This window comes from Trachemys scripta, chromosome 24 (assembly GCF_013100865.1).
Source record: "Trachemys scripta elegans isolate TJP31775 chromosome 24, CAS_Tse_1.0, whole genome shotgun sequence".
NCBI classification, from domain to species: Eukaryota; Metazoa; Chordata; order Testudines; family Emydidae; genus Trachemys; species Trachemys scripta.
Window position 1 is genome coordinate 13,660,136 of NC_048321.1, and position 27,777 is coordinate 13,687,912.

The 27,777-nt window shown below is 47.8% G+C and overlaps 1 protein-coding gene across 1 annotated transcript; it reads left to right on the plus strand.

The window, feature by feature from the left end:
* Positions 1-155: 155 nt before the first annotated feature.
* LOC117869576 lies at positions 156-27,426 on the plus strand. The gene is made up of 7 exons (XM_034756537.1): positions 156-301; positions 2,483-2,559; positions 13,947-14,300; positions 15,172-15,516; positions 17,480-17,712; positions 22,322-22,442; positions 24,714-27,426. Exons 2-7 carry the CDS (start codon positions 2,490-2,492, stop codon positions 25,406-25,408), a joined length of 1,818 nt encoding a protein of 605 aa, XP_034612428.1. The 5' UTR covers positions 156-301; positions 2,483-2,489; the 3' UTR covers positions 25,409-27,426.
* Positions 27,427-27,777: the final 351 nt, after the last annotated feature.

Below are 27,777 nucleotides of genomic sequence, written 5' to 3' on the forward strand. Positions count from 1 at the left end.
AATTCCAAACAATCAGCACATTTGGGCCGGGGTTTATCTCTGATCATGCGTTTGGTGACACACAGGTGACAAGCTGAGATGTACGGTTCTGATTCTCTACTCCCCTGAAAGCCCTGAGAGATCTGAACTTTGCTACCTGCTGTAGATTGTTGCATTATTTACTTTCAGTTTCCGTGTTACTCAGAGCTCAGAGACGCCGAGAGACACAGGAAGGGAGGAAGATGGAGGAACACGCTGGGATTATTCTGCTCCTCTGAGGTCATCGAGGAGGTCGGAGGGTCTGGTGCACTTGGGGTGGAAGGTAAGAGACTCCTCTCTCGTCTGGTTCTCATTTGCTGCTCCTGCTGCCGCTGCCTTTTGCCTGTAACTACAAGAGACATTTCAAATGGCAGCTGCAAAATGACCATTAAAATGGCTGCTGAGCAATGACTGGCAATCGTAGAATCATAGAATCGTAGAGCTGGAAGGGACCTTGCGAGATCTTGAGAGGTCATCTAGTCCAGTCCCCTGCACTCAGGGCAGGACTAAGTATTATCTAAACCATCCCTGGCAGGTGTTTGTCCAACCTGCTCTTAAAAATCTCCAATGAGGGAGACTCACTGGGGTAATTTGTTCCAGTGTTTAAGTGCCCTGGCACTGAGGACGTTTTTCCTGATGTCTAACCGAAATCTCCCTTGCTCCAATTTAATCCTATTGCTTCTTGTTCTGCCCTCACTGGTTAAAGAGAACAATCGATCACCCTCCTCTTTATAACAACCTTTTATGTACAGTACTTGAAAACTTAGATCATGTTGCCCCTTAGCCTTCTCTTCTCCAGACTAAACAAACCCAGTTTTTTCAATCTTCCCTCATAGCTCATGTTTTCTAGACCTTTCATCATTTTTGTTGTTCTCCTCTGGACTTTCTCCAGTTTGTCCACATCTTTCCTGAAATGTGGAACCCGGAACAGGGCACAATACTCCAGCTGAGGCTGAATCAGCGCGGAGTAGAGCAGAATGCACAACAACAGAATGCTTTTGTTAAAGGATCCTATAGACTGCAATAGAGAATTATATTCTAGCTGACGGTGTTTATAGGGTGGTTTAAAAAAACCTGCAGAAATGATCTGGGGATGTGATTTCACTTATGTTGAAGTCCTATTGCTCTGCTGTAGCAGTGGACGAGGAACTGAAAGTGGGAACAAATGTTTTGTTTTTCACTGACGTTAAGGCCCCTATAGACTGCCAGAGAGTTTTAAAGGGGCCTTAGTGTAAATGAGAACCAGGCGCTGAGTTTCTCTTCGATTCTAGAGCTGTGAGTGTAATTTCTATAGACCCCCATTAAGGGTTAGGTGGAAATTGGCACAACCACATTCATCCCAATGGTGCTACGGCCGATTGACCCCAGCTGAGGATCTGACCCCATTAGGGTCGCCAACAGTCCTGTATTACAAGGGACGTCCCTTTTTTAAATAGAAAATGGCCTGTCCCATACTTAATCAATGCAAGATGCTTTTTATCCCATACTTCAGCTGCAGGGGGGCCAGTATTCCTGGGTGCATCTTTCCTACCCCCACCCCCACCCAACCCTGCTCCTTCAGTGCTGTGCTGGGAAAGCAGACAGGGCCAGGCTCAAGGGCCAGGGTTGGGAAGGGAGTGAAAAGATGCCCCCGTGAGTCCTGGTCTCTGCTGGTCAGGGCCCCCCACTGACTCCAGCCTCAAGCGCGGCCCCGTCTGCTTTCCCTGCACTGGCTCTGTCTGGCAAGGCAAGTGGACAGGTCCCTGGGGCTGTGCTGAAGGCCAGGGTCGGGAACAGGCTGTCTGGTAGGGGGGGTGCAGTCTCAGTGGAAGAAGAGGCTATGGGGATGTTGCTATCTGTGACGGGGTGGCGGGGGCTGTTGCTCTCTAGGGGGTTGTGTAGGAGAGGGGCTGGGGCATGTTCCTGTCTGAGGCTAGGATGGGAGAGGGCCTGGGGCTGTGATGGGGCACAGAGATGAACTCACCCAGCACTGTGGGGCCTGTTCACGCACATGGGCCTGGATGATCAATACCCCTTTTCTGGGGCCCCATCATCTCCCTCATCCCAACCCCACCTGTTCCCCCTGCCCCACCACGAGGCTGCAGTCAGGGATCAGGCTTTCGCATACTATTTGCCTCCAGTGTTGGCCCATACCCCCTCGGCCATGTGAGGAGAGGGCAGTAGCCCCCACTCCCACCCTCAAACAAGCCCCATTCCTATCCTGGTGTAAACTTGTTCATCCTGCCTCTGTCACCCTAAGTCCCCTTTACAAACCTCTGGGTCACTGCACGGCCCCGGTGAAGGAGCCAGGACGTGACTGAGAATCAGGCCCGGTTAAACAGCCTTCAGCGGAGTGACTCCCGGTTTGCGCTGGGGTGAGTGTGGCTGCAGGGAACCCGGGGCTGCAGGGCCCGTGTGAATGTTGTTCCCAGGGGCTGGTGTCTGGATGCAGCTAATCGGAGCATTTTCTCTCCTTCTCTCGCAGATGCGACATGGTCAGAGGCAGGGTGGGAACGAGCCCTGGCTGGTCACTGCGGTTGGTGGCTCTGTGGACTCTCTATGGTACGTACTGCCTGTTCCTGCTTTGCTCTCCTGATTATTTTGTGCCATCTGGAGTCACTTTAATTGTCCATTTCCCTAATGAATTTAGCACTGGGGAAGTTGCCTCCCCTAATGCAGCAGGGAGAATTCCCACCCACCCCCCGCCTGCCCCACACATCACATGGTGATGTTCTTCTATCCTGTGGGCACCCTCTGCAGAGAAAACCTGAGATCAGTCTCTGTGGCCCACTCAGTCCTCTCGCTGCTGAAACTGCTACGTTAACACAGTTAAAAAAAAATTATTCAGCTCATTTCCAGGGCCTGATTCCCAGTTACACCAAGGGCTGATCGACACAGAGTTTTATACTGCTTCCGCTAGCTCAGTTTGAAATTGGTGCAGTGAAAGCAGTAGAATCCTGTCACGTGGACACAGTTATAGGAACACAGCACTGGACAGGTCCTCCTGTCCAGTCCCTGCTATTGTAGGCAGGTCTGTCATAAAATCCCATTTGTAAATTTATCAAATTCCATCTTCGGACTAGTTAAGTTGTTTACACTCACTACACCTTAGACCAGTGTAACTGTGCTTTATACTGGTATCGGTATTCCTGTAGGCCTGGGCTACACTACCACGTTTGATTGACATAAGCCACCTTGCATTGACCTAGTTGTGCGTATGTCGACATAGTGTGGTTAACACAGTGCAAGTGTGGATGGTGCGTGATCTATGTCCACCCTAACAGTTCTCCAGCAGTTGTCCCACAATGCCTGATGCTGATCTCTCTTGAACTCCACTGCCCAGGGGTCACAGAGACTGGAAGCCATTTCCCCCACTTTAAAAACCATGCATAGTTTTGAAATGCCCTTTCCTGATTGCCCAGTTTAGCATGCACACAGCAGCTCTCGTAGACTCATAGACTTTAAGGACCATCATGATCATCCACTCTGACTTCCTGCCCATCGCAGGCCACATACTTCACCTCTGGGAGTGTTACTGATGTCCTCAAATCATGATTCAAAGATTCAGGTTACAGAGAATCCACCATTTACTCTAGTTTAAACCAGCAAGAGCCCCGTGCTGCAGAGGAAGGCGAAAATCCCCTAGGGTCTTTGCCAATCTCACCCAGGGGAAAATTCCTTCCTGACCCCAAGTCTGATGATCAGTTAGACCCTGAGCATGTGTGTGAGACCCATCAGTGAGACACGTGGGAAAGCATTCTGTCATAAGTCAGAGCCCTCCCCACCCAGTGTCCCATCACCAGCCACTGGAGATATTTGCTTCTTAGCAGTCGCAGATCAGCCATCTTCTCATACCATTGTAGGCCATTGTAGGCCATCTCCTCATACCATCCACTCCACCTAGTTCAGGCTTGAAGCCAGTGAGGTTTTTTGCCCTCACTGCTCCCCTTGGGAGGCTGTCCCAGAACTTCACTCCTCTGATGGTTAGAAACCTTTGTCTAATTTGAAACATAAACTTGTTGATGGCCAATTTATATCTAGGGCCCTACCAAATAAACGGCCATGAAAAATGTGTCACGGGCCATGAAATCTAGTCTTCCCCCTGTGAAATCTGGTCTTTGGTGGGCTTTTACCCTATTCTATATAGATTTCATGGGAGGAGGCCAGTGTTTCTCAAATTGGGGGTCCTGATCCAAAGGGGAATTGTGGGCGGGGGGCTTGCAAGGTCACAATCTTGCCACCCTTACTTCTGTGCTGCCTTCAGAGCTGGGCGGCTGGAGAGTGGTGGCTGTTGGCCGGACACCCAGCTCTGAAGGCAGCGCCCCGACAGCAGTAGTGCAGACGCACCTTCCCATGCCACCATTACCTCTGTGCTGCGGCCTTCAGAGCTGGGCTGCTGGAGAGTGGCGACTGCTGGCTGAGGGCCCAGCTCTGAAGGCCGCAGCGCAGAAGTAAGAGTGGCAATACCCTACCAGGCCATCCTTACTTCCGCGCTGCTGCTGGTGGCGGCTCTGCCTTCAGAGCTGGGCTCCCGGCCAGCAGCTGCTGCTCTCTGGCCACCGAGCTCTGAAGGCAGTGCCACAAAAGCAAGTGTAGCAACACCCCCCCCACAATAATCTTGTGACACTCAGCCCCCCCCCCCACCCACACACACACATCTCCTTTTTGGGTCAGGACCCCTACAATTACAACACTGTGAAATTTCAGATTTCAATAGCTGAAATCATGAAATTTATGATTTTTTTAAATCCTTTGGCTGTGACATTGACCAAAATGGACCATGAATTTGGTAGGGCCTATTTATATCCATTCGTTCTTGTGTCCACACTATCACTTAACTTAAATAACTTCTTTCCCTACTTGGTATTCTACATCTTTGTGGTCAACTGTCCAACATGACCATGACATGCAGATACTTTATTCCTTATGTCCTTGCTGATGTCCAGCCACCACACTAACTGATTGGCCCATTTATGTCATTTAGTTAATTCTGGATATCCTTTCTGGATAAGGTTTAAGATTTCTCCTCGTATTTCATATGGAATTACGATGCACTTGCCTTTAATCATGAGTCCACTTGATTCACTTAATTACTACAAAGTAATCTCTTGTCACTTCCTTAGTGTCCTTTAGATACTTGGGTCAGATGCCCCAATGTAATGAAGGCCTGGTCTACGCTGGGGGGGGGGGGGGAATCGACTTAAGATATGCAACTTCAGCTACGAGAATAGCGTAGCTGAAGTCGACATATCTTAGGTCGACTTACTTTGCATCCTCACAGCGCGGGATCGACTGATGCCACTCCCCCGTCGACTTCGCTTCCACCTCTCGCCGCGGTGGAGTACAGGAGTCGATGGCAGAGTGATCAGGGATTGATCCGGCGGGTAGTGTAGATGTACCCTTAGATCTGCCTGAAGTTGTGTGTCCTGTCAAGATTGCTTTTTGCAACCGATGTACGCTTTTTTTCAGACATTGGTCTGTATGTGACCACAGCAACCACATTTGCCTTTATGTCATCTTCATGCTCACAGGTAGTTGGGTGCAAACCTGGTCTCTGCAAACCTGGGATCGCTAGCAGGAGGGCTCTCTGCCAATTGAAGTCACTAAAACACAGGATTTGGGGACTTCATCAGCAGAGTCAAGAGAAGGGTAGGGACGGTTTTGTGGCCTGCAGCATGCAGGGGGTCAGACCAGATGATCATAATGGTCCCTTCTGACCTTAGTCTATGAGTCTGAGTCTGTGACAGAGTTTCTGCTACTACCAGATTTTTCCTAGAAATATATTTAGCAATTGGGTTAAATTGTATTAACTTTAGTAATAGACATTGGCATTGCAGGGATGTTTCATCCAGATCTTTTCCATTGATGAGGGTTACAGGCAATTTATGGTCTGTTATCAGTGCAAATGAATCCAATCCCGCAAATACCTGTAAAAGTTCTCACATGCCCATACGTTTGCTCAGCACCCTTTTCAATCTGTGCATGTTGTTCTTCTGCTTCTGTAAGCGAGCGAGAGCAAAATGCAACTGGCTTTCACTCAGAACAATGTTGTTGCAACAATGCACCTGCTAAGCTGTCACTGCTTGTCTCCACCCTGGCCGTTTTGGTTTTGTTCACATCATAGCACTGGACAACTGGTGCTGTTGAGATTGTTTTTTACATTTTTGAAGGCAATTTCTTCATTTGGCCCCTTAGCAAAAAGACGCATTGGACATTAACAGTTCATTCAGTGGTTTTGTCACTGTAGAAAGGTCTCACGGGAATTGCTCAAAGTAATTTACCATCCCCAGTATGGATCTGAGTTCTGGTACATTCATAGGTGCATTCAATTCTCAAATTGCTTTAACTTTCTCAGAGCTAGGAGTCAATAGGCGTAGGTTGACGTCTATATTTGGGGGAATGGCTCCAGTCAGGCCAAGGGGGCCGCGCGTGGGGGTGGGGAATAAATTCCGTGCCTACCTCACAGGGACGCGATTTCAGATGGGGGTGGAATCATTAAACCATGATTCCAGGGGCTACTTAGGCAAGTGAAAACTCTAGTGTTTTTGCACATAATAACTTGATTCAGATACTCTTACTAAAGTCAGAAGGGACCATCGTGATCATCCAGTCTGACCTCCTGCACATCACAGGCCACAGAACCTCACCCACCCACTCCAGTACCAGACCCCTAACCTCTGGCTGAGTTGATGAAGTCCTCAAATTATGCTTTAAAGACTTCAGGGGACAGAGAATTCACCATTTACACCAGTTTAAACCATGGGTGGAGTTTGGAGGGGTGTTCTCATTGCACACTCAGGCAGCCTGAGTTAGGGCTTATCTACACTGGCACTTTACGGTGCTGCAACTTGCTCGCTCAGGGGAGGTGGGGTTTTTTAGCCATGCTGGGAGAGTTCTCCCAGTGCTGGGCTGCGACCACACAAGCCATGTTAAAGCGTTGCCAGTATAGACTAGCTCTAAGGAGCTCTGCAGAGGAGACAGGAGTCTGCTCCCAGATTTTGCCCCTGAGGCAGGGAGTCAGAATTTTGTTTATAAACAGAGTGATTACCAGGTGATTGAGATAAAAAAGGGCTGCTAGGAGGTTTCCTAAAGTTAAAGGATCTATTCCAAGCTTGGTGAACTGCAACAATTAAATAGCCTAAGGCCATGTCTACACTGGCAAATTAAAACACTCTAACTTGCTGGCTCAGGGGTGTGAAAAATCACACACACACACCCAGCGCTAGTGTGGACAGCCTCCCAGCACTCGGAGCTATTCCCCTCGTGGAGGTGGATTACCAGGAATGCTGGGAGAACTTCTCCCAGCGCTCGCGCCTGACCACGCTCACACTTCAAAGTGCTGCCGTGAGAGCGTTCTCATGGCAGCACTTTGTACTTCCCAGTGTAGGCTTAAAAGTAATTGTAGATTTTTCTACAGTTGTTTCAATTGTTGTCTTCAAGAGGTGTAACAAAGTTACTAATACCTTTCTTGAGATAAGAACTGAATTTTTAGACAAAGGAAATGCAGTTGTCGATCTAATCTACCTGAATGTCAGAAAGGCACTTGATACAGTTCCACATGAGGAATTATTAGTTACATTGGCGAAGATGGAGATTAATGGGGAAAACTGAAAGGTGGATAAGAAACTGGTTGAAGGGAAGATTACAACAAGTCCTATTGAAAGGGAACTGTCAGGCTGGAGGGAGGTTACTAGTGGAGTTCTTCAGGGATCCATCTTGGGACCAACCTTATTTACATTTTTATTACTGACCCTGGCACAGAAAGTGGGAATGTGCTCATAAAATTTGCAGATGATACGAAGTGGGGAGGTATTGCCAATACCGAGGAGGACCGGAGGACCATACAAGAAGATCTGGATGACTTTGTAAACTGCAATAATAGAAATGGGATGATATTGTGATAGTGCAAAATGCAAGGTCATGCATTTAAGCTGAGGATTTATTAGTTGGAAGTAACAGTGGAGAAGTGAAGTTCTGGAGCAAGCTCCCAAGGGGAGCAGTGGGGGCAAAAAACCTAACTTGCTTCAAGACTGAGCTTGATACGTTTATGGAGGGGATGGTATGGACAGGACTGCCTGCAATGGCAGAGACCGTGGGGTTTTTTCACCTTCTTCAGCAGTATGGGACATGCAGGTTTAAACCATAGGCATAGTTTGACTTCTATATTGGGATGGGGGCGACTCCAGTCAGGCCAATGGGGCCACGCATGGTGGGGGAATTCTATGCCTGCACGGGGGCGTGATTTCAGAGGGGGGGGGGGGGGGCTACTTAAATGGTGATTCCAGGGGCCACTTAGGCAACTGAAATCTCTAGTGTTTTTTGCAGGTAATAACTTAGTAATTTCTGACAGGAGCACTGTGTCTAATTTCTATCTTAAGAAAGAAAATTAAATAAATATTAGTCCCATTTGGCTCTAATACTAATATGTTCTGACATCTTGTGACAAGTCACTAATGGGACACTGGTTAGGCTTAAAATTGTAATATATATTCTTACTCAGATATTCTTACTGAAGTCAGAAGGGACCATTGTGATGATCTAGTCTGACCTCCTGCACATTGCAGGCCACAGAACCTCACCCACCCACTCCTGTAATACACCCCTAATGTATGTCTGAGCTATTGAAGTCCTCAAATCATGGTTCAAAGACTTTGAGTTACAGAGAATCCAGCATTTACACTAATTTAAACCTGCAAGTGACCCGTGCCCCATGCTGCAGAGGAAGGCGAAAACCTCCCCAAGGTCCCTGGCAATCTGACCTTGAGGAAAATCCCTTCCTGACTCCAAATATGGTGATCGATTAGATGGTAGGCAGTCCTGTTGTACCATCACGGCCATAAACTTATCATGCTCAGTCGTGAAACCAGGTACGTTTTTTGCACCCACTGTTCCCCTTGGGATGTTGCTCCAGAACTTCACTCCTTCACTCTGATTGTTAGAAACCTTCAACTAATTTCAAGCCGAAACTTGTTGATGGCCAATTATATGTATTTATTCTGAGGTCCACATTGATGGTTAATTTAAATAACTCCTCTCCCTCCCTGGTATTTATCCCTCTGATGTATTTAGAGAGATCAATCCGATTAGGTTTACTCGTCTGTGGGGGGGGGAGGGGTTCTGTAATTCTATCAATGTGCTGCTTATGTCACTTGTGTTCTCATACGGAGCTCTACTTCTCCCTGCTGCAGGTCCCCTCCCAATGGAGCTGTCCTGCAGAACCTCGATTCCCCAGGGCTGGGTTCCTCCAGGCCTAGAACTAGATGAACATGCGCACGCGCACACACACACATACACACAGAGACTAGCAGAGCAAGTCAATCAGCACTGTCCAGCTGATTCCCTCATATGTCCCTGGTCTCAAGAGGCTGGGTTGAGCAGCATTTTGAGCTGCCCCCCATGCCCTTATGTGCCCCAAGTTTAACATGTCCCTATCCCACTGTCACGTTACAATTGTATTAGTAGTAACCCACTGGATGAGCAATCCCCACAGGATTTTTGGGTGCCACAAGGATCTTTAGCTTAGGTAAGAGAAGCGTTACTGCAGAGTGAATGGGGGAAGCTGAAAACACAAAAGAGTAAAGTTCAGAGAGAGAGGGAGGGAAGCAACCAGCTGAACCATAAAAGTTATTTATTGAATAATAGTGATAACTACACAAGCAGCCTAAACCAACATAAGATACGGTATTAAAGGTTAATACCTGAGGTAGAAAAGAAAACAGAGAGAGAAAAAGAGGGGGGATCTCACCCACTCCACAGAGCTTGAACTGGTTGGGGTTCCCAGGTGATGGTGGTAGCTCAGGGTCCTGAGTGCTGGACACAGGCAGAGCCCCCAGCACGATCAGTCAGGAGATGGAGTCCCAGTAGAACTGCCGCAGAGTTTTGGGTCTATGCCTCAGAACACTGACTTGGGCATAGATAGGGGGTTTTGTAGAGAAGATACAGTGGTCCAAGGGAGAACACTAGATTTGTTTATGGGTAAGCTGATGACTCAAGGGTTTTCTTTAGGCTAGACAATAGGAGCTGATCACTCTTGGCTATGGGGGGTGTTTTCTTCCAGGGAGCTCACAATGCAATTAGGCAGCTTCAGTATTTGGATATCAGTCAAAGATTTATTACTAGAATTGGTCTGATAATCGCTGAGCTGGGTGTGTGCAGGCAGGTTCATTAACAGCTGGAGCAGAGATCCCCCAGGATGCAGTGCTTCTCTGCTTTTCTGGTCCCAGAGTCAGTGCAGTTCTCTGTTCTTCATTCTATGCTAATCCCTGGCCCATCTTTCACGCAGATGAGGCTGGGGGAATTGTCTCTCTTCTTCATTCTGTATGCTAATGGAGATGTCTTAATCTTGTCACCCTTGGCAGGAGGGGTCTAGGTATGTCTCCCAACACCCTTCACTGCTCTCTGCAAGCCTTTTCTTGATTGGTTTTGGTTCAAACAGAGACTGGGGGTGTGTGTCTTTCACAAGTCAGACAGGCTAAATACTGTGCCCTGGTTCCCCAAAAACACAGAGCTGACTGGTATCACCTCGCTGTTCCTCTTGGGAGGTTGCTCCAGAACTTCACTCCTCTGATGGTTAGAAACCTTCAACTAATTTCAAGCCTAAACTTGTTGATGGCCAATTTATATGTATTTGTTTTGAGGTCCACATTGATGCTTAATTTAAGTAACTTCTCTCTCTCCCTGGTATTTTCCCTCTGATGTATTTAGAGAGAGCGATCCGATCTCCCCTCGGCCTTCTATTGGTTAGACTAAACAAGTCTTTGAGTCTCTTCTCATGAGACATTTTTCCATTCCTCAGATCATCCTAGTAGCCTTTCTCTGCACCTGTTCCAGTTTGAATTCATCCTTCGTAAATGTGGGAGACCAGAATTGCACACAGTATTCCAGATGAGGTCTCCCCAGTGCCATGTATAACAGTACTAACACTTCCCTGTCTCTACTGGAAATACCTCGCCTGATACATCCTAGAACTTTATCATTAGCCCTTTTCATGGCCGCATCACATTGACGGCTCATAGTCATCCTGTGATCAACCAATATACCCAGCTCTACAGCAGTGGGAAAACCCCTTCCATTGCTGTAGTTTGCGTCTATACTATGGGATTATAGCAGCATAGGTTGACCAGACGTCCCGATAAAATCAGGATTGTCCTGATACAATTGGGATTGTCCCAATATTTAATCCTTTGTCCCATGTCCTGACCGATGTATGCTCAGGATGCCAATTGTCCCGATAATCAAGTAAGCAGGTGAGCAGGAGGGGTGAGTAGGTGAGCAGGGGGCAGGGGTGAAGAGGCGAGTGGTGGGGTGGGGGCGAGCCAGCAGCTGGCTGGCCGGTGGGCAGAGGAGGGTGAAGACGTGAGCAGCAAGCCAGCAGCGGGCAGGAGGGGTGAAGATGCGAGCAGCAAGCCAGCGGCAGGCAGGGGGGGTGAAGACGTGAGCAGTGAGCCAGCGGTGGGGGGGGGGGGGGAGGGGCAGGTGGGAGGGGGGGGGTCTGGAGGGGAGCGGTGAGCCAGCGGGGGTTAATCTCGGGGTGGGCATGGGGGTTTCTAGCAGGGGAGTGAGGAGGTGATTGGCAGGTGGGAGGGGGTGAGAGGAGGCGAGCAGTGGGTGGGGGACTGAGAAGGGATGCAAGAAGCCAGCAGCAGACCAGGGGATGAGGAGGGGCACGGTGGCGGGGCCGAGCAGGGTGGGGGCGGGACCTGGGGCAGAGTAGGGGCAGAGCGTGGGAGGAGCGGGGGTGGACTGTGGGCAGGGCCGATGGCACCCCAACATGTCCCGATATTTTACTGTTGGTGTGATCTGGTCACCCTATAGCAGCATAACTACGACACCGTATCTATGCCACTATAGCTCCTGCAGTGTAGACACAGCCGAGACTGGCAAAGCACTGCTAGAGTAAACATGGCCTGTGTCTCTACTGGGCGTTATAGTGCTTTAAATAGACCAGTAGAGTTAGAGGATAAATTTTTTAGTGGAGACAAGGCCATTACTAGTTACCAGGAAAGTGAGCTGAGGTGCAACTCACTCAGCTGTTTTAGTAGAGGAATGTTACGTTGTGATTTTGTGATGCTTTTGTTATTAATTCATAGATTCCCAGCCCAGAAGGGTCCACTGAGATCATCTAGTCTTACCTCCAGGCCAGAGAACTTCCCCCAAACTACATTTAGAGCAGATCTCATAGAAAAAAACATCCGATGTTGATTTAAAAATTGTTGACAATGGAAACTCCACCCTGAGTCTTGGTAAATTGTTCCAATGGTCAGTTACTCTCACTGTTAAACATTTACATCTTATTTCCAGTCTGAATTTTTCTAGCTTCAATTTTTAGCCATTGGATCTTGTTAGACCTTTCCATGCTAGATTGAAGAGCCCATTATCAAATATTTGTTCCCCATCTAGGTACTTAGCTTGTGATCAAGCCACCCCATAACCTTCTTTTTGTTCAGCTAAACAGCTGGAGCTCCTGGAGTCTCTCCTCTAGGGCAGGTTTTCTAACCCTTTAAGCATTCTCAGAGCTCTTCTGTGATTCTTCTCCAATTTATCAATGTCCTTCTTGAATTGTGGGCCCCAGAACTGGACACAGGATTCCAGCAGCCCTCGCACCTGGGCAAAACCCAGAGGTAAAATAACCTCTCTGCTCCTACTCGAGATTCCCCTGTTGATGCATCCCAGGATCTCCTTAGTCCGTTTGGCCACAGCCTTTCACAGGGAGCTCATGTTCAGCTAATTACCTACCATGACCCCCAAATCTTTTTTTGTCACTGCTTCCCAGAAGAGAATCCACCATCCTGTAAGTAGGGCCCACATTAAATAGTAACTCTGCACTGGCTGTGTGTCTCTAGGAATGGGGTGCATGTCCTACAGTATCAGGTTTTTCAGCTGGTCAATGCAATGGGGAGGGAGTGGAAATGTGGACGCAAGTTGAAAGGCTCTGTGGTGAATGGAGGGTGGGGAGCACCATTTTCTGGATGTTCCAACCATTCAGTTAGCTAGAATCTTTGTCAGTGATTAACTTTTTAGGCCTAACTTTTAATTGCCTTAGAGAGTGAGTCCTAGAGAGTCCCAGACTCGCAGGAATACTTAGGGAAGCAGAAGGTGAGTTGGCAGGAGCCCAGGAGAGCCAATGAAAACAAAGCATGGGATTTTCAATTGGAAGCAGCAGCCCTTTCTTTTCCTGTGTTTGGGAGGGAGAGCTGCTGAAAGGGCATGAAATAAGCCCAAAGGCCAGGCATGGAAATCTAGTGACATCCATGCCTAGGAAAGTACTAAATCTTGGAACTACAGATATGTAAGTAGAACAGGGAATGTTTAGTCAGACGCGATCAGGTTTATTTCTTTATTTTGAATTTGTTGGATTCTCTGTGCTGAGCACATGTAACTTGTTCTGTAACTTTTCAAGCTGAATCCCAGGGAAGCAATTCTCTGTGTTTTTTTAAACCTTCTTCTTTAGTTGCTCTAGAACACCTGGCAACCAAGCAATGTTTCGCCAGACCTGTTTTCTTTTTGCTTAATAAAAATCACTCTTTTAAGAACATGATCTGAGTCCTGTGTCCTAGAAGGTGGAGGTTCTGTGTGCACGTGTCTAAGACTGCACAGCCAGCTACAAAGAAGAATTAAGAAATTAAAGATCCATTTTCAGCTGATAGCAGCAGCCTTTTTTTTTCCAGGTTCTCTTCAGCGGGAGGGTTAAAAGAGCTTGAGGGCACCTCCCAGGAAGGAATTTCCAAGTGCACCTTCCTGGGTTCTCAAATTGGTTTTTGCATTTGGGTGGTGGTGACGATATCCATCCAAGGCCAGGGAATCTGTAATCTTGGAGCTTTAATGCAAGCCTTTAATCAGTGGCAAGTACTTTTAAGGTCTTTTGCGGGCCCCCACCTTCTGCACTCAAAGTGTCAGAGTGGGGAAACAGCCTTGACAGGCTCTCACACTGACGTTTGCTTCTTTTTAAGGGGTCACTGGAGCGCAGTCACCTGTCACAGCTCAGTGTGCAGAGGATGTCATCCTGGGATGCACCTTCCCCCATATACATGAGATAAAACTCCATCGTTTGAACATCACCTGGAAGATGCAAAGAGCTGAGGGGGTGGATCTCCTGGTTCACAGCTACTATGGGCAGAGGGACCTGTGGCAGGGACAGGACAAGGCTTACAGGGGCCGGACACAGCTGGACCCAGAGGGATTTGCCAAGGGAAATGCCTCCCTGAAACTCAGGAGTGTCCGCATCCAGGATGAAGGATCCTACATCTGCTACGTCACCTCTGAGCTGGGCGAATGGTCTGAGACAACACTCCTCACAGTGCTGAGTACGAGTCCTCTTCCTGTGCATTTTTCTGGCATCTGCTGTGCTTCCATTCTCCTCTGTAGACGAATACCATCAAGGCTCCATATCCAGTGTGGATACAGGGCCGCACAAAAGGATGTGTAATTCTCCTCTTTGCAAAGCCACAGTGTAAATCTCTGTTGGTGCTGCACAAAGCAAACAATATGCCACACTCTTCTGTAACTGCATCTTCTCTGCCCACTTCTCTAGCCATCGTAAGTTGCAACGGCAGAGCAGCTCCTTTGGATCCCACACTGTAGATGGCTCTGTCTTTATGATGTTATTTAGCCTTATGCATGAATCAGCCCCCCCAAAAGCATGCAATTTACAAATAAAAAGGGAAATTCTGGGTTCTTTTCCTTTTCTTTCTAATTTCAGAGTATTTAGGTGCACTCGCTTCACTTTTCAAGCTTTTTTCTGCAGCTCTAATAGCTAGAAACTTACTGATTTTTTTAAATGAAAACTGAGTTTCTTGTGTAAACATGATTCCAGGAGCTGGGACCTTCAGAAAAATACCAAACTTCGCAAAACTCACGATAAAAATTGCAAGACTTTCCAACACTGAGATCTTCATAGTATTATGGTTCCTCTCCTTTATTGTGTGCTCTGATCATCAGCAAAATAGTTAACAATGCTGACACAGAGTCAACAGCCCTTGAGATAAACAAAGATAGTTCCCACTTCTGAGAGATATTGTTCCATGCTAGGGAATAGATGGTAGATACCAGGGAAAGGCTACCAAACCTGCCCATTCTGGCCCCGGCCAATGCATGTGGTTTGCATATATACGTTGTTAGTAGGTTTTTGCAAAACTGAAATTTAGCTGGGATGAATAATTCTTCTTTTTCTTTAAGACTCTACAGCAAAGTTGCCCATCATAACTCAGTATGGTGAGGACATCACCCTGAACTGCTCCTTTGAACCTGGTTCAAACCTCCAGCTGCTGACTATCACGTGGCAGAAGAAAGAAGCCAAGGGACCAGATCTCCTGGTTCATAGTTACTACAATGGGAAGGACCAACTGGAGATACAAGATGAGGCTTACAGGGGCCGGACAAAGTTGTATCCAGATGCGTTCTCAAAGGGAAATGCATCTCTGAGACTGAGGGGCATTCGCTTGGCGGATGGGGGAATCTACACTTGCCATGTCAAGCCCCAACTGGGGAGGTTTACTACGCAGATGAAAGTTATTGTGGAGGGTATGTTTCCTCAGAGATGGTGTAGTACCTGTCCTTAGTTGGGTAGTAGGGACAATTTGAATGAGTCATACCCACCGCTAGGATCTATCTAGAGAGTTGGTTTCCACAGAGAAATGGTTTCTTTTCAAAATCAGAAGTGTTCACAAAGCCATTTGTTTTTTCCCCAAAACTTCTATCCCATCCCCCCAAAGTTTTTAATTGGAAATTTTTGATGAAAAATTTAGCATTTTTGTTCTTTATCGTGGCTTGGGGTTTTTTTATTTGATGGTTGTTGCAAGGACTGGTTACCTGATGTGCTGTATGTTTGTTTGGCATTCTTTCAGTATCTGAGGGGTAGCCGTGTTAGTCTGAATCTGTAAAAAGCAACAGAGGGTCCTGTGGCACCTTTAAGACTAACAGAAGAACTGGAGCATTGCATTTGGAAAGGAAGATAACAAATACAGACAGATATCATCTTCCTTTCCAAATCCAATGCTCCAATACTTCTGTTAGTCTTAAAGGTGCCACAGGACCCTCTGTTGCTTTTTTCAGTATTTGTTTGTTCTTTTCTCTTTGGGTTTTTTTGCATTGCCAATTTTAATTGGCCAGTACAGTACAAAACTCTTGGGTCTATTTTTCCCCCAAGACTCTTCTATTTTAGGTGTCTTCTTATGAGCCTCCCACAAACTCCAAAGAATTTGTCTGCAGAATAAAACTGTAGTATGCAGTGGTGGTGTTGGTAAGAGAGACAAGCTTCTAAGTTTATACAGATGTCAGCCCTGAAGAAAAGCTGTGTGTAAGCTTGAAAACTTGTCTCACTCACCAACAGAAGTTTCTCCAATAAAAGATATTCCCTCACCCACTTGGTCTCTAATAAAATTGTAATGATTTAATTAAGAGTTGAGAGCAACAAAAATGTTAAGTTTAGAAAACATGACCTATGGGGAAAGGTTGAAAGAATTGGACATGTTTAGAGAAGAGAAGGCTGAGAGGAGACATGATAACTTTTACATATATGAAGCCTTGTTATAAACAAGATGGGGATCAATTGTTCTGCGTGTCCATTGGAGGTAGGACAAGAAGCAATGGGCTTATTCTGCAGCAAGGGAGATTTAGATTAGATTTGAGGAAAAAAACTCTCAACTCTCAGGAGAGTTAAACCGTGGAATCAGCTTCCAAGGGAAACTGCAGAATCCCCATCCTTGGAGGGTTTTAAGAACAGGTTGGACAAACACCTGTCAGGGGTGGTCTAGGTTTACTTGGTCCTGCCTCAGCACAGGGGGGATGGACGAGGTGACCTCTCGGGGTACCTTCCAGCCCTATATTTCTATGGTTCCACAAGATAATGAGTGGAATAGAGGTGGATTGAGAACATCCTTTGTCATAGCAGAAGGACAAGGGGAGATTCAGTGAAATGGAAAGACAGAAAAATTAACATCAAATGAAAGGAAGGACATTTTCCTTGCACAACTGAGAATTAGCTTGTGGGACTCACTGGGTGGGAGGATCCTAGAGGTAAATAAGAGGGAAGTTGTGGGGTAGGAGGAAGGTGTCAGGGACCCTGGAACTGGTGCAGAAGCACACAATAGCCATGGAGATGTGCTCCCAGCAGCTCCCCAGGACCTGCATGGAGCTCAAGGGGGTTTGAAGGCAGAACACTATTCATTCAATAGATTCCTAGATTCCCAGGCCAGAAGGGACCATTGTCATCATTTGGTCTGACGATCTTTATAACACAGGCCAGAGAATTCCACCTAGGATTAGGTATGGAAGAGAGGCTTGTTCAACCTTTCCTTGATAGAATGATCTTGACAATTTTCTATTCTCCCCCATCCTCCTATTTTTATTGTTCAGTGGGAGGGATGATTTGAACCTGGGCAAATAACCTGACCTATGACCTATCTCAGCTGGAAGCAGCCTAAGATCCCTGGGGAGTTCTCCATTCTGTACTCACAGGATTTCTCTGCTTGTTTATCTTTTACAGAGTCTCCGAGTGTCCTGTCACCATGGATCTGGCTCTGTTTGTTGTTGGCTATTCCGTTATTACTCTTTCTCATCTGGAAGTGTTGTTCTTTCCCGCTGCTGAGATGGCAATCGTCTAAACCGTTACCCAAACCTCAGCCTAGCAAGGAGACACTACTGAATGAGATGAATGAAAAGAGGTTAGAGGACTTCAGAAAGAATGGACACCAGAATCCATCTGCAGACCCCCCCAAGGTAAGGGGCCAGACATTTTGACTTAGATTCTCATTCATGCTCAGGGTCATTTATACCACTCTTGCAGAGTGAAGGAGCTTTGGTGTAAATGCACCTTTACACCAACAAAGCAGTGTAAAAAGGTCTCAGCGTGGCTGAGAATCAGGACCTCATACCTTGAAGACCATGAGCTTGTCTATACTTAGAATTCACACCAGTATAAGTTATACTGGCTTAGTTATATTGATACAACTGTTTCAATTGAGTGCATTCACCCTGTTGCATTTCCATCAGTGCATGTTGCAACATGTATCCATTCCACACAGTAACCTGCTGCATCCATATAAATATGGTGCACTGTGGGTATGTCTACACTACAGTCAGAGGCATGACTGCATCATGTATAGACATACCTGAGCTAGCTTTGATCTACATAGCTTGAATAACAATAGCCGTGTAGCTGTAGCAGCCAGGGTAGCAGCTCAGGCTGTACAAGCCGGCTCCGGTATGTCTGCACTTACTTCAGTCACATCTCCTATTGCAGCAGACATGCCCTATGGACAGGATTTCAGGATCGCCTGCATTGCCTGGCCAGTGTCATTCAGAGAGGTTACCAGACAGGTCAGTTCTTCATGGAGCAGTGCAGTGTGGGATATCAGTGGGAGAACTTATAAGTAGGAGTCCATGTAGCCATTACATCAATTTAACTCCTCTGATGTAGAGCTGCAGTGGCAATGAAAGAGGAATGACTACACCAATTTGATTCAGGGATATATTGACTGGAGACAGATGTGTGTGGATACATGCAGGGCCATTCCTAGCTATTCTGGGACCCTATGCAGCCCCCTGTTGGGGGGCAGGCTCTGTGGGAGGGAGCGGGGGGGCTGGCCCTAGGCCTCCATGGGGGGGCGGGGCTGGCTTGGGGGGCAGGGGAGAACCGCCCCCCAGCACTCACCAGCTGTGCGGCTGGGGCCAGGTCACTGCACTCCCGCCGCCAGTGAGTGCAGCCCCGGCCCTGATGCAGTCCTTAGGGGAGTGGGGGCGGGGCTGGGCTGGGCAGGGGTGCGGAAGAGGCGGGGGCACTGGGGAAGAGCCGGAGCAGGGGCTAGTGCCCCAAATTTCCTGTTGCCCTATGCATCTGCGTAGTTTGTGTATAGGTAAGGACGGCCCTGTATACATGCCAGCTTCCACCAAAGTTAGACTGGTGCAACTCTTGAGTGCAGATCAGGCTTAATTGGCTTCCAGGGAGCTACTCTGGGTTCCAAGGTACACGTCCTGCACAGGGCTGGGCAGTGAGATGGTTAATCTCTTTGGCCTGAGATACTGTCTGAACTGTCAAGCATGACCTCCAGGTGAAGGTAATACTATCCATGGCAAAAAATAATAATTTTGGCATACAGTGTTTGACATACAAGTTTTCCAAGTTTTGGAAAACTTGGTCTCCTAAAAACTGATGCAGTATTTGGTCTCAAAATGGTCAGTTTCTGTTTTAATGGTTAGGAACAGCAAGGAACTAGGGATTAATTGTTCTTCCTAAAAGGGGGATAGTTCAGTCCCCCTGCTGGGGAAATGATGCATTACTATAATTTCATATCACTAATCCTAGCAAACACTAATTGACAAGAGATTGAGATCACTTTAACAATCAGACCAGTCCTGTATTCCTTGCATATCCCAAACTCCTGTTGTCCTAAGTGCATGTGTGGGGAGGAAAAAAAACAACAAACTTGAAGGAAGCATTTAAACTAGACTAAAATATATATTTTAAAGTCTCCATGTGAAGACAACCCAAGGAATTACAGACCAGTCAGCTTCATTTCAGTACCCAGAAAGATAATGGAGCAAATAATTAATCAATCAATCAGCAAACACCTAGAAGCTAATAAGGTGATAAGTAACAGCCAGCATGGATTTGTCAAGAACAAATAGTGTCAAACCAACCTGATAGCTTTCTTTGACAGGGTAACAAGCCTTGTGGGTGGGGAGGAGGGGGAAGTGGTGTACGTGGTATATCTTGACTTCCATTCTGAGAATTTACCATTTATTCCTATCCTTTGTTCCCTGTCTTTTAGCCTGTTCTCAATCCATGAAAGGGATCTTCCCTCTTACCCCATGACAACTTAATTTACATAAGAGCCTTTGGTGAGGGACCTTGTCAAAGGCTTTCTGAAAATCTAAGTACACTATGTCCACTGGATCCCCCTTGTCCACATGTTTGTTGACCCCTTCAAAGAACTAATAGATTAGTAAGACACGATTTTCCTTTACAGAAACCATGTTGACTTTTCCCCAACAATTTATGTTATTTTATGTGTCTGACAATTTTATCCTTTACTGTTGTTTCAACTAATTTGCCCGGTACTGACGTTAGACTTACCGGTCTGTAATTACCAGGATCACCTCCGGAGTCCTTTTTAAATATTGGTGTTACATTAGCTATCTTCCAGTCATTGAGTACAGAAGCTGATTTAAAGAACAGGTTACAAACCATAGTTAATAGTCCTGCAATTTCACATTTGAGTTCTTTGAGACCTCTTGGGTGAATGCCATCTGGTCCCGGTGACTTGTTACTGTTAAGTGTATCAATTCCAAAACCTCTTCTAAAGACATTTCAACCTGTGACAATTCCTCAGATTTGTCACCTACAAAGGATGGCTCAGGTTTGGGAATCTCCCTAACATCCTCAGCAGTGAAGACTGAAGCAAAGAATTCATTTAGTTTCTCTGCAATGACTTTATCGTCTTTAAGCGCTCCTTTTGTATCTCGATCGTCCAGGGGCCCCACTGGTTGTTTAGCAGCCTTCCTGCTTCTGATGTACATCTAATTTATATTTATTGCTATCAACTTCCCATTTCTTCCAATTGTTATATATTATTGTTTGAAGCAGTTTTCACTTCCTCTCTAAGCAGGCTGGTTTTTTAAACTCTTTCTCATCTGGGATTGTGGTTTTCTGGGCATCTAGTAAAATGTTCTTAAACCATTCCCAATTATCATTCACCATTTTCTCTTTACATTCTTCCTGCCAGCTGATACATAATTAAAACACCCTGTATCTATATTACTGATTGGGACTTTATTCTCATTGCACACGACAAATGTGATCAAGTCATGACCACTTGCATCTAAAACAGCCACGCATTTTTAGTTCTGTGATCAATTCCTTTTGATCTGTCAAGATCAGTAGCAGATTAGCCACTGGGCCGACCGGGCTTCTAGCTGAAAAACCTTTCCTTGCCTTTATCCAATCCCAAAAACGGGGGGGCGCCAAAAAAGGGGGGAAAACCCACTCCCTGAAAATTAAAAAAAAAGGGAAACAAATCAACATTTTGAGAATGAAAATATTCAGTTTGAATTGAATTTTATTTTGTTTAGAAAATTGCAGCAGAAAATTGAAATGTTGTGATAATAAATAATAATAATAATAATGGAATCATAGCCCCGTAGGGTTAAAAGGGACTGCAAAGGTCATCAGGTCTAACTCCTAATAATAAAAACCTATTGTTTATTAGGTGCATTACAGTAGCACTCCTAACCCGGCCTGGGACCCCACTGTGCTAGGTACTGTACATTATTACTGCCCTTAATTAGGTGCATTACGGTAGCACCCACATGCCCATATCCTGGTGCAGGGCCCCACTGTGCTGGGCGCTGTAAATTATTAGTGCCCTTTATTAGGCATATCACGGTAGTGCCCAGGCACCCCATCCTGACCCTGAACCCCAGCGTGCTAGGTGCTGCACAAACACAGAACAAAGAGAGTCCCTGCCGTGAAGCGCTTCTAGTCTATGTACAAGAGACACCAGCTGGAGACAGCCAGATGGACGGGGGAGGGCAAGGAAACAATGAAAGACTATTGTTTAAATAGGCCAGACAGACACGGCTGGGAAGGGGGAGAACACACGAGCGATGGGATGGCCGCAAACGAGGTGTGTTTCGTTAGCACCAGGGAAGGGACAAGGGGGCACAGGGGTGCTGAGGGGAACGGAGTCAGAGGAGTGAAGCTGAGGTGAAGAGACCATGGGGGGGGCTTAGTTCTGGCCACCTTAGTTCTTACCCGCCCCACCCAGTCCGTGTGACACGGAAATGCACCCAGTAAACACCAGCCTGTTGGATTAGGCCTCCACAGTGCAGCCAGAGCAATCTGCAGCCAGGCCCAAAGGAGGAGGAAAGGGGTCTCCTGCTTCCCTCCCTGCTGAGAGTTTGAAGAAATGGGGCACCAGACTCTTGCTTCGGCTTATGGCTTCCCAGCCTTGCCTCGCTCACCTGCCCCAAGGATTTCGCCAAGGCCTTCTGGCGGAGGATACGGTTTTATGCCTTTCCTACCTTCACTCCTGTTAGCCCAGCAGAGGTTTCATCCACACTGCAGCTGGGACGTGTCATTCCCAGCGTGGGCAGAGGTGCACATGTCACATGCTTCGATCCAGCTAGCCCCTAGCAGTGGGGCCACGGAGACCCAAGCAGTGGCCCCCTGTACAGTCCCGTCCGAGATCCTAGACACGTCCTGGGGCAGCTAGCCTGAGCCGCCGCCTGCAGCCACGCCAGTATTTTTAACAAGCGAGTGCAATCAGAGTCGTGCCGATTGCCGTGTAAACTCACCCTTTCTATTCACTCCAATGTGAATCTTTTCTAGACGCCAGCCTGGGATGAAAGACACACATGGGAGAAACCTGAACAGCCAAAATTCTCCCGTGGAAAGTCTCCTGCAAAGGAAAAGGATCCCAGAAATATTGCCCAGAAGCCTAGCAAAACAGGTAAAGTCCCACTTGTAAGCAGCGCTGTTTTCACAGAAGAAGGAAAACCAGTTCAAAAGAATGAGTTAGGCATGTTTATTTCATAGACCTCTCATTATTTCTTAACTCTCTACATCTCTGTGGATTATTTCTCACACGTGTTTGCCTTCTTCCCAATTTCGTATCTAGGCATGTAACTAACAAATTGCTCCCCTCTTCCAGATCAGAAAGATGATGTTAAATAGATCAGACGCTCTTAGGGGCAGGGGAATGTCTCACTGGGTTTGTGCAGCACCCGGATCTTGATATGCAGCCCTGATTTCGGTCAGGGGGTGGCAGTGCCCAGTGCTACATGGGGCCCCGATCCACGTTTGGACTCTAATACAAGTTCTGGGGCTGGTTTGCTTGTGTGTTACTCCCCGTCAGAAATCAGGGCCTGGGGCTGCGGGTCGAGGCAGGTTCCCTGGAGAGGAGCCAGGCTGGAGCAGGGCTAGGAACAAGCAGGTGCCATGAAGCCGCCAAGCCGGCTCCCAGCAAGCGGAAAGTGGCTTCACTCTGCATGTAATTGCTTAGTCACGTCTTTAAGCAGCGAGTTGCTTGTTTTGGGGCTCACCCAGGTGGTGGCTGCTGCCGTTTTCTTAATTCGCCGCCGGAGAACGTGATTGGTTCCTGGTTGCGCAATCTGCTTTAAAAAAAAAAACGCTTTAAAGGCTCCCTGCTTAGCGGCCTGCAGACTGCTGCTTCTTCAGAGCTGGTCTGCTGAGCCTTCCAGCTAATCGGGCGGGGTGGCCAAGTAGGCAGCGTACTCCAGGGTGGCTGCGCTCAGAGACCAGCTCTGCTACAGGCCCCGTTTCCCGACCATCCCATCCAGCTGAACAAGCAGGAGACACCCGGAGACCAGGTTCTGGTCCTGGATCTATTAGTAAATTTCTTGTCCCCCCAGGGTACCACGGCATTGCAGCTGGGAGCGAATGCCTCAGCCCAGGCAGGCAGCCCCAGGGGAGTTCAGAAGGCTGAAAACTGCTTTCCCCACAGAGCCTGGAGCTGAGAGAAAAGCATCAAGTGGGTCTGTTAGTGGCTGGGAAGGGAAATGCCTCTGTGTCCCCCACCACACACACACATGCTGTCTCCTGGCTCCCAGCCACACTGGGCTGTGGATAGGGTATGATCTATGGTAAAATGTCATTTCCATGTGTAAATCAAACTTGTGGGTGCGGAAGGCAAGGGAAGGAGACACTAGAAAAGGCAGAGACACAGCTCAGTCCTGACCTGCAGCCCTCCTGCCACCCCAGCCCTTAGCTCTCCACCCTCACGGCTCTGCCAATGAGGCTCAGTCCTGACCTGCAGCCCCGCTACTGCCCCAGCCCTGGGCTCCCTCCACAGCTCTTCCAGTGCTCCTCGATCCTGACCTGCAGCTCACTGCTAGGCCAGCAATGGTCTCAGGCTCTCTGCAGACTCAGGCAGGTGTTGCTGCATCAGTTACACGTGGGAAGTCCCTCCTCTGACATCTGTTGTCCCAGGCTGTCTATAGACTCATCTCTCCATCCGTTACCCTCAGCTCATTATTTTGATGTTGTTTTCACAAGTGTAACAGCTAGAGAATTACTTTAAAAAAGGAAAAGGAAAGCCGCATGTAACAGGATGCACTCACCCCTCGTGAGCGCCCCCTGGCTCAGTGCATGTGCCTTCACTCTCTTCTTTGTTTTTGGTGGCTCTTCGGTGACTCAGCCCTCCAGCCGAGTCACACACAGTCTTCACTGTGAATTGCTACTCTGCCAGCCAGCCAGTCACCCAGTCTTCACTCCTTGAGCTCCACACAGCACCTGCCTGCTGCGCTGTTCTGCAGCTCCTTTTATACGGCCCTCCTGGCCCCTAATTGGCTGCTTCCCCTGCAGCCACTCTAGCCTGCTTAGCCTGCTTGGAGGACCTCTCTACTGCTCTTTTTTCTGGGGCAGGGTGTGGCAGGACCCAGCAGGGGTCCCTCCAGCAGGGGGCCTCAGGGCCTAATCTACCCCGTCACACCACGATTCTGGAGAACAAGCCAACAGCTTCAGGTAGGGGCAGGTACAGATATGGGCATGTACTGGATGTTGTAAATGACAGAGGCTGGCAATGCCCCCCAGGGAATTATGAATTGGCAGCCCACAGCCGCGTCCCAGCCATGCGTGGGGAACAGCCCAGCCAGCCCCCTACAAAATGTCACTGAAGGCTGAAATAAGAGTTGAAAGTTTCATATTTAACAGGGACTTTTAAAGCCAACTGTAATTGAAACGTTTCTTTTCCTTTTCCAAGGCCAGAGGCTGGACTCTGACAGGGATAGCGCCGATATCTGGAGCTACACGTTTACTTCTGACACAAGTGACCTTTCTGAAGCAGATTCTGCATGGCAGGAGGATGGGGGGTCATCACAAAACACCATGCGAAGCGTCGTTCTCCTGGGGCAGACGGGCGCTGGGAAATCATCCTTTGTCAATGCCATTAGAGGCCTGGGTGATGAAGAGGAAGGTGCTGCTAAAACCGGGGTGGTGGAAACGACAATGGTACCAACTTCTTATCAGCTTCCCAAACAACCCAATGTTACCATATGGGACCTGCCGGGGTTCGGGTCAATGACACGTCAATCAGACATGGACCACTATCTCTTCAGTTTGAGCCAATACAATGTGTTCCTCATCTTCTCCTCCCATCACTTCACAGCCACCCACGCTGGCCTGGCCCGGAAGATCCAGCGAGCAGGGAAGAAGGTTTATTTTGTGTGCTCCAAGGTCGACAGGAACTTGCTTGCTGCCCGGAGGAATCGGCCTTCTACCTATAATGAAGAGCAAATTCTGCAGAGCATCAGAGACACTTGCGTGAAAGACTTGCAGAGAGAAGGGGTGACTTCCCCACAGGTCTTTCTCCTGTCTAACTTTGAATATGGCCGGCACGACTTTCCTCTCCTAGAGGAAATATTACAGCAAGAATTGGGGAGTCGTTTGGCTGGCTGAGCTCTTGTTCCCCAAAAATCTTGCACAAGGAAAAAGCAGCCATGCAGAGTCAGAAACCAGCCCTTGCTTCAAGTTATAATACTGAAAATATTCATATAAATCTCCAAGAGGACCTGGCAGAACTAGAGGGGGTTTAGAGAAGAACCATGAGAATGATCAAGGGATGAGAAAAACATGCTTATGGAGAAAGATTGAAAAAAAATTGGGGTTCCCTTAGAAAGGAGACGAAGAAGAGGGGACAGCATAAAAGTCTATAAAATAATGACGGGGACAGAGAAGTGAGATCCGGAGCTTCTGTCTTCCTTGTCCCCTAACTCAAGAGCAAGGGAGCATTTAATAAAAGTAAAGGTTGGGAAATTCAAACCCGAGGAAAGGAGCGCCTTTTTCACACAGCGTGTGGAACTCACCTAAGTTCCCTCTAAGCTGCATGGCCATGCTACCTATTAAGCCCCGCACAGGGGTTCAGGGCTGCTGTGGGGAGAGATGCCTCTCTCCAAGCCCTGAAGCTGTGGTGGCCCGGGGAGAGGAGCCTCTGCCAGCCGGCCCCAACCCAGCGCTTCTGTGGCTGGGGAAGAGGCACCTCTGCCCGCCAGCCCCAAACTGGAGCTGTTGCAGCCGGGGGAGTGGCGCTCTCCCCCGGCAGGGCCTATTGGAGCTGCCGGGGCAGGAGAGAGGTGCAGCTCATCTGGCCCCAAGCTGCTGTGCTGAGAGAGGGCTGGGGGTTGTCTTCTCTCCCTGGGGCAGCCCCACCCCAGAGTCCACACCCCCAGCCAGAGCCCTCACCCCAGACCCCAAACTATTGCCCCATCCCTGAGCCCCCTCCTGCACCCTGAACCCCTCATTCCCCACTCCAGAGCCTGCACTGCCAGCCAGAGCCCTCACCCTCCTGCACCCAAATCCTGGGCCCTAGCCCTGAGGCCCTCCGGCCGCACCCCAACCCCTCAGCCCCAGCCCCACCACACACTGTCCATGTGTGGAGTAACTTTTGTTATGTGCACCAATATGGAGGTGATGTATCATAGTGGTGCACATAACAAAAGTCATTCTGCATGGACATGAAAAAATTACAGGGAACACTGGAACTCACCACCCCATGATGTCGTTTGGGGGTTGGACTAGATGACCTCCTGAGGTCCCTTCCAACCCTGATATTCTATGATTCAATTAAGGCAAAGAGTTTAACAACGTTCCAAGGGATTAGCCATTTGTACATCTAACGAGAATAGCCAGAGCGATCTTAGAAAATGACAACAAAATGGTGTTGTTTGTAGCGTTGTTGTAGCCGTGTTGGTTCCAGGATATTAGAGAGACAAGGCGGGAGAGGGAATAGCTTTTATTGAACCCACTTCTGCTGGGGAGAGAGACAAGCTTCGGGGCTGACACAGAGCTCTTCTTCAGGTCTGGGAAAGGCATCAGAATATCACAGCTAAATACAAGCTGGGACATATTGTGTAGCATATTGAGCAATAACAAGTATGTGGGTGAACCGAGACAATCACTGCGCTCTTTGAACTGATACAAAACCAAAATGGTGTTTATCCAGCACATCCCGCCAGAACACCAGAAACGTTTACTTGTATCTACACTGAGCGGTAACGCTGACTGCAGGGGTGTGGTTTCTAAACCGCACTATCATGTGGCACATTAATTTCTCTGTGTAGACACTGCAGGTGCGCACAAGAGGCTCGTAGTGTTCTTTGCCATCGTGCTGTTTGAAACAATGCTACAGTAAACACACACCAGGAAACATTACAAAGAGAGATTGTTCATTACAGGCGTGGAAGGATTTGTTTTTACTGGTAAATGTCGGTAAGCGTCAATTTCACTGGACACCCACAAATGGAGGAAAAAATATTTCCATTGATAATAACTGAAATGTACAGACCAGCAGAGTCAGAGAAACGCTGCTTGAGAACTTATCAGAGTTTGATTTAAGACTGTTTACTTGGTGTATTTTGACATGCGATATTGACAATTTTTGTTTTAATGGTTATAAAGCTTTCACTTTTTAAATCTCAGCATCTACTGTCATTAAACACTTAGTATCTGATCCCCCCTTCATACTTTCCCACTGTGACAGGTTGGATCACAGAAACCACCTGGGAGCTGCCACCTGATGTGCCAAGACTACTTCTGTCCCTGCTAGCTTGGGACTCCAGCACCCCGTCTTGCTGAGCCAGACACTCCCGTCTGCTCCAACACAGACCCAGGGTCTGAATTACTTGCCCCAAAACTGCAGACTTAACTGAAAGCAGCTTACAGAAGTGATCCTGTCTTTAACACTCCCAACAGGGTCCAAACGCCAAATAAATCCATTTTATCCTGTATAAAGCTTATACAGGGTAAACTCATAAATTGTTCACCCTCTA

What these genes read in the sequence shown, in the direction of transcription:
- LOC117869576 (XM_034756537.1), top strand. Translation starts at nt 2,490, where the DNA reads ATGGTCAGAGGCAGGGTGGGAACGAGCCCTGGCTGGTCACTGCGGTTG. An exon ending in GATGAAAGTTATTGTGGAGG is followed by an intron (nt 15,517 to 17,479) that starts GTATGTTTCCTC and finishes TATCTTTTACAG; the next exon opens with AGTCTCCGAGTGTCCTGTCA. An exon ending in CCAGAAGCCTAGCAAAACAG is followed by an intron (nt 22,443 to 24,713) that starts GTAAAGTCCCAC and finishes TCCTTTTCCAAG; the next exon opens with GCCAGAGGCTGGACTCTGAC.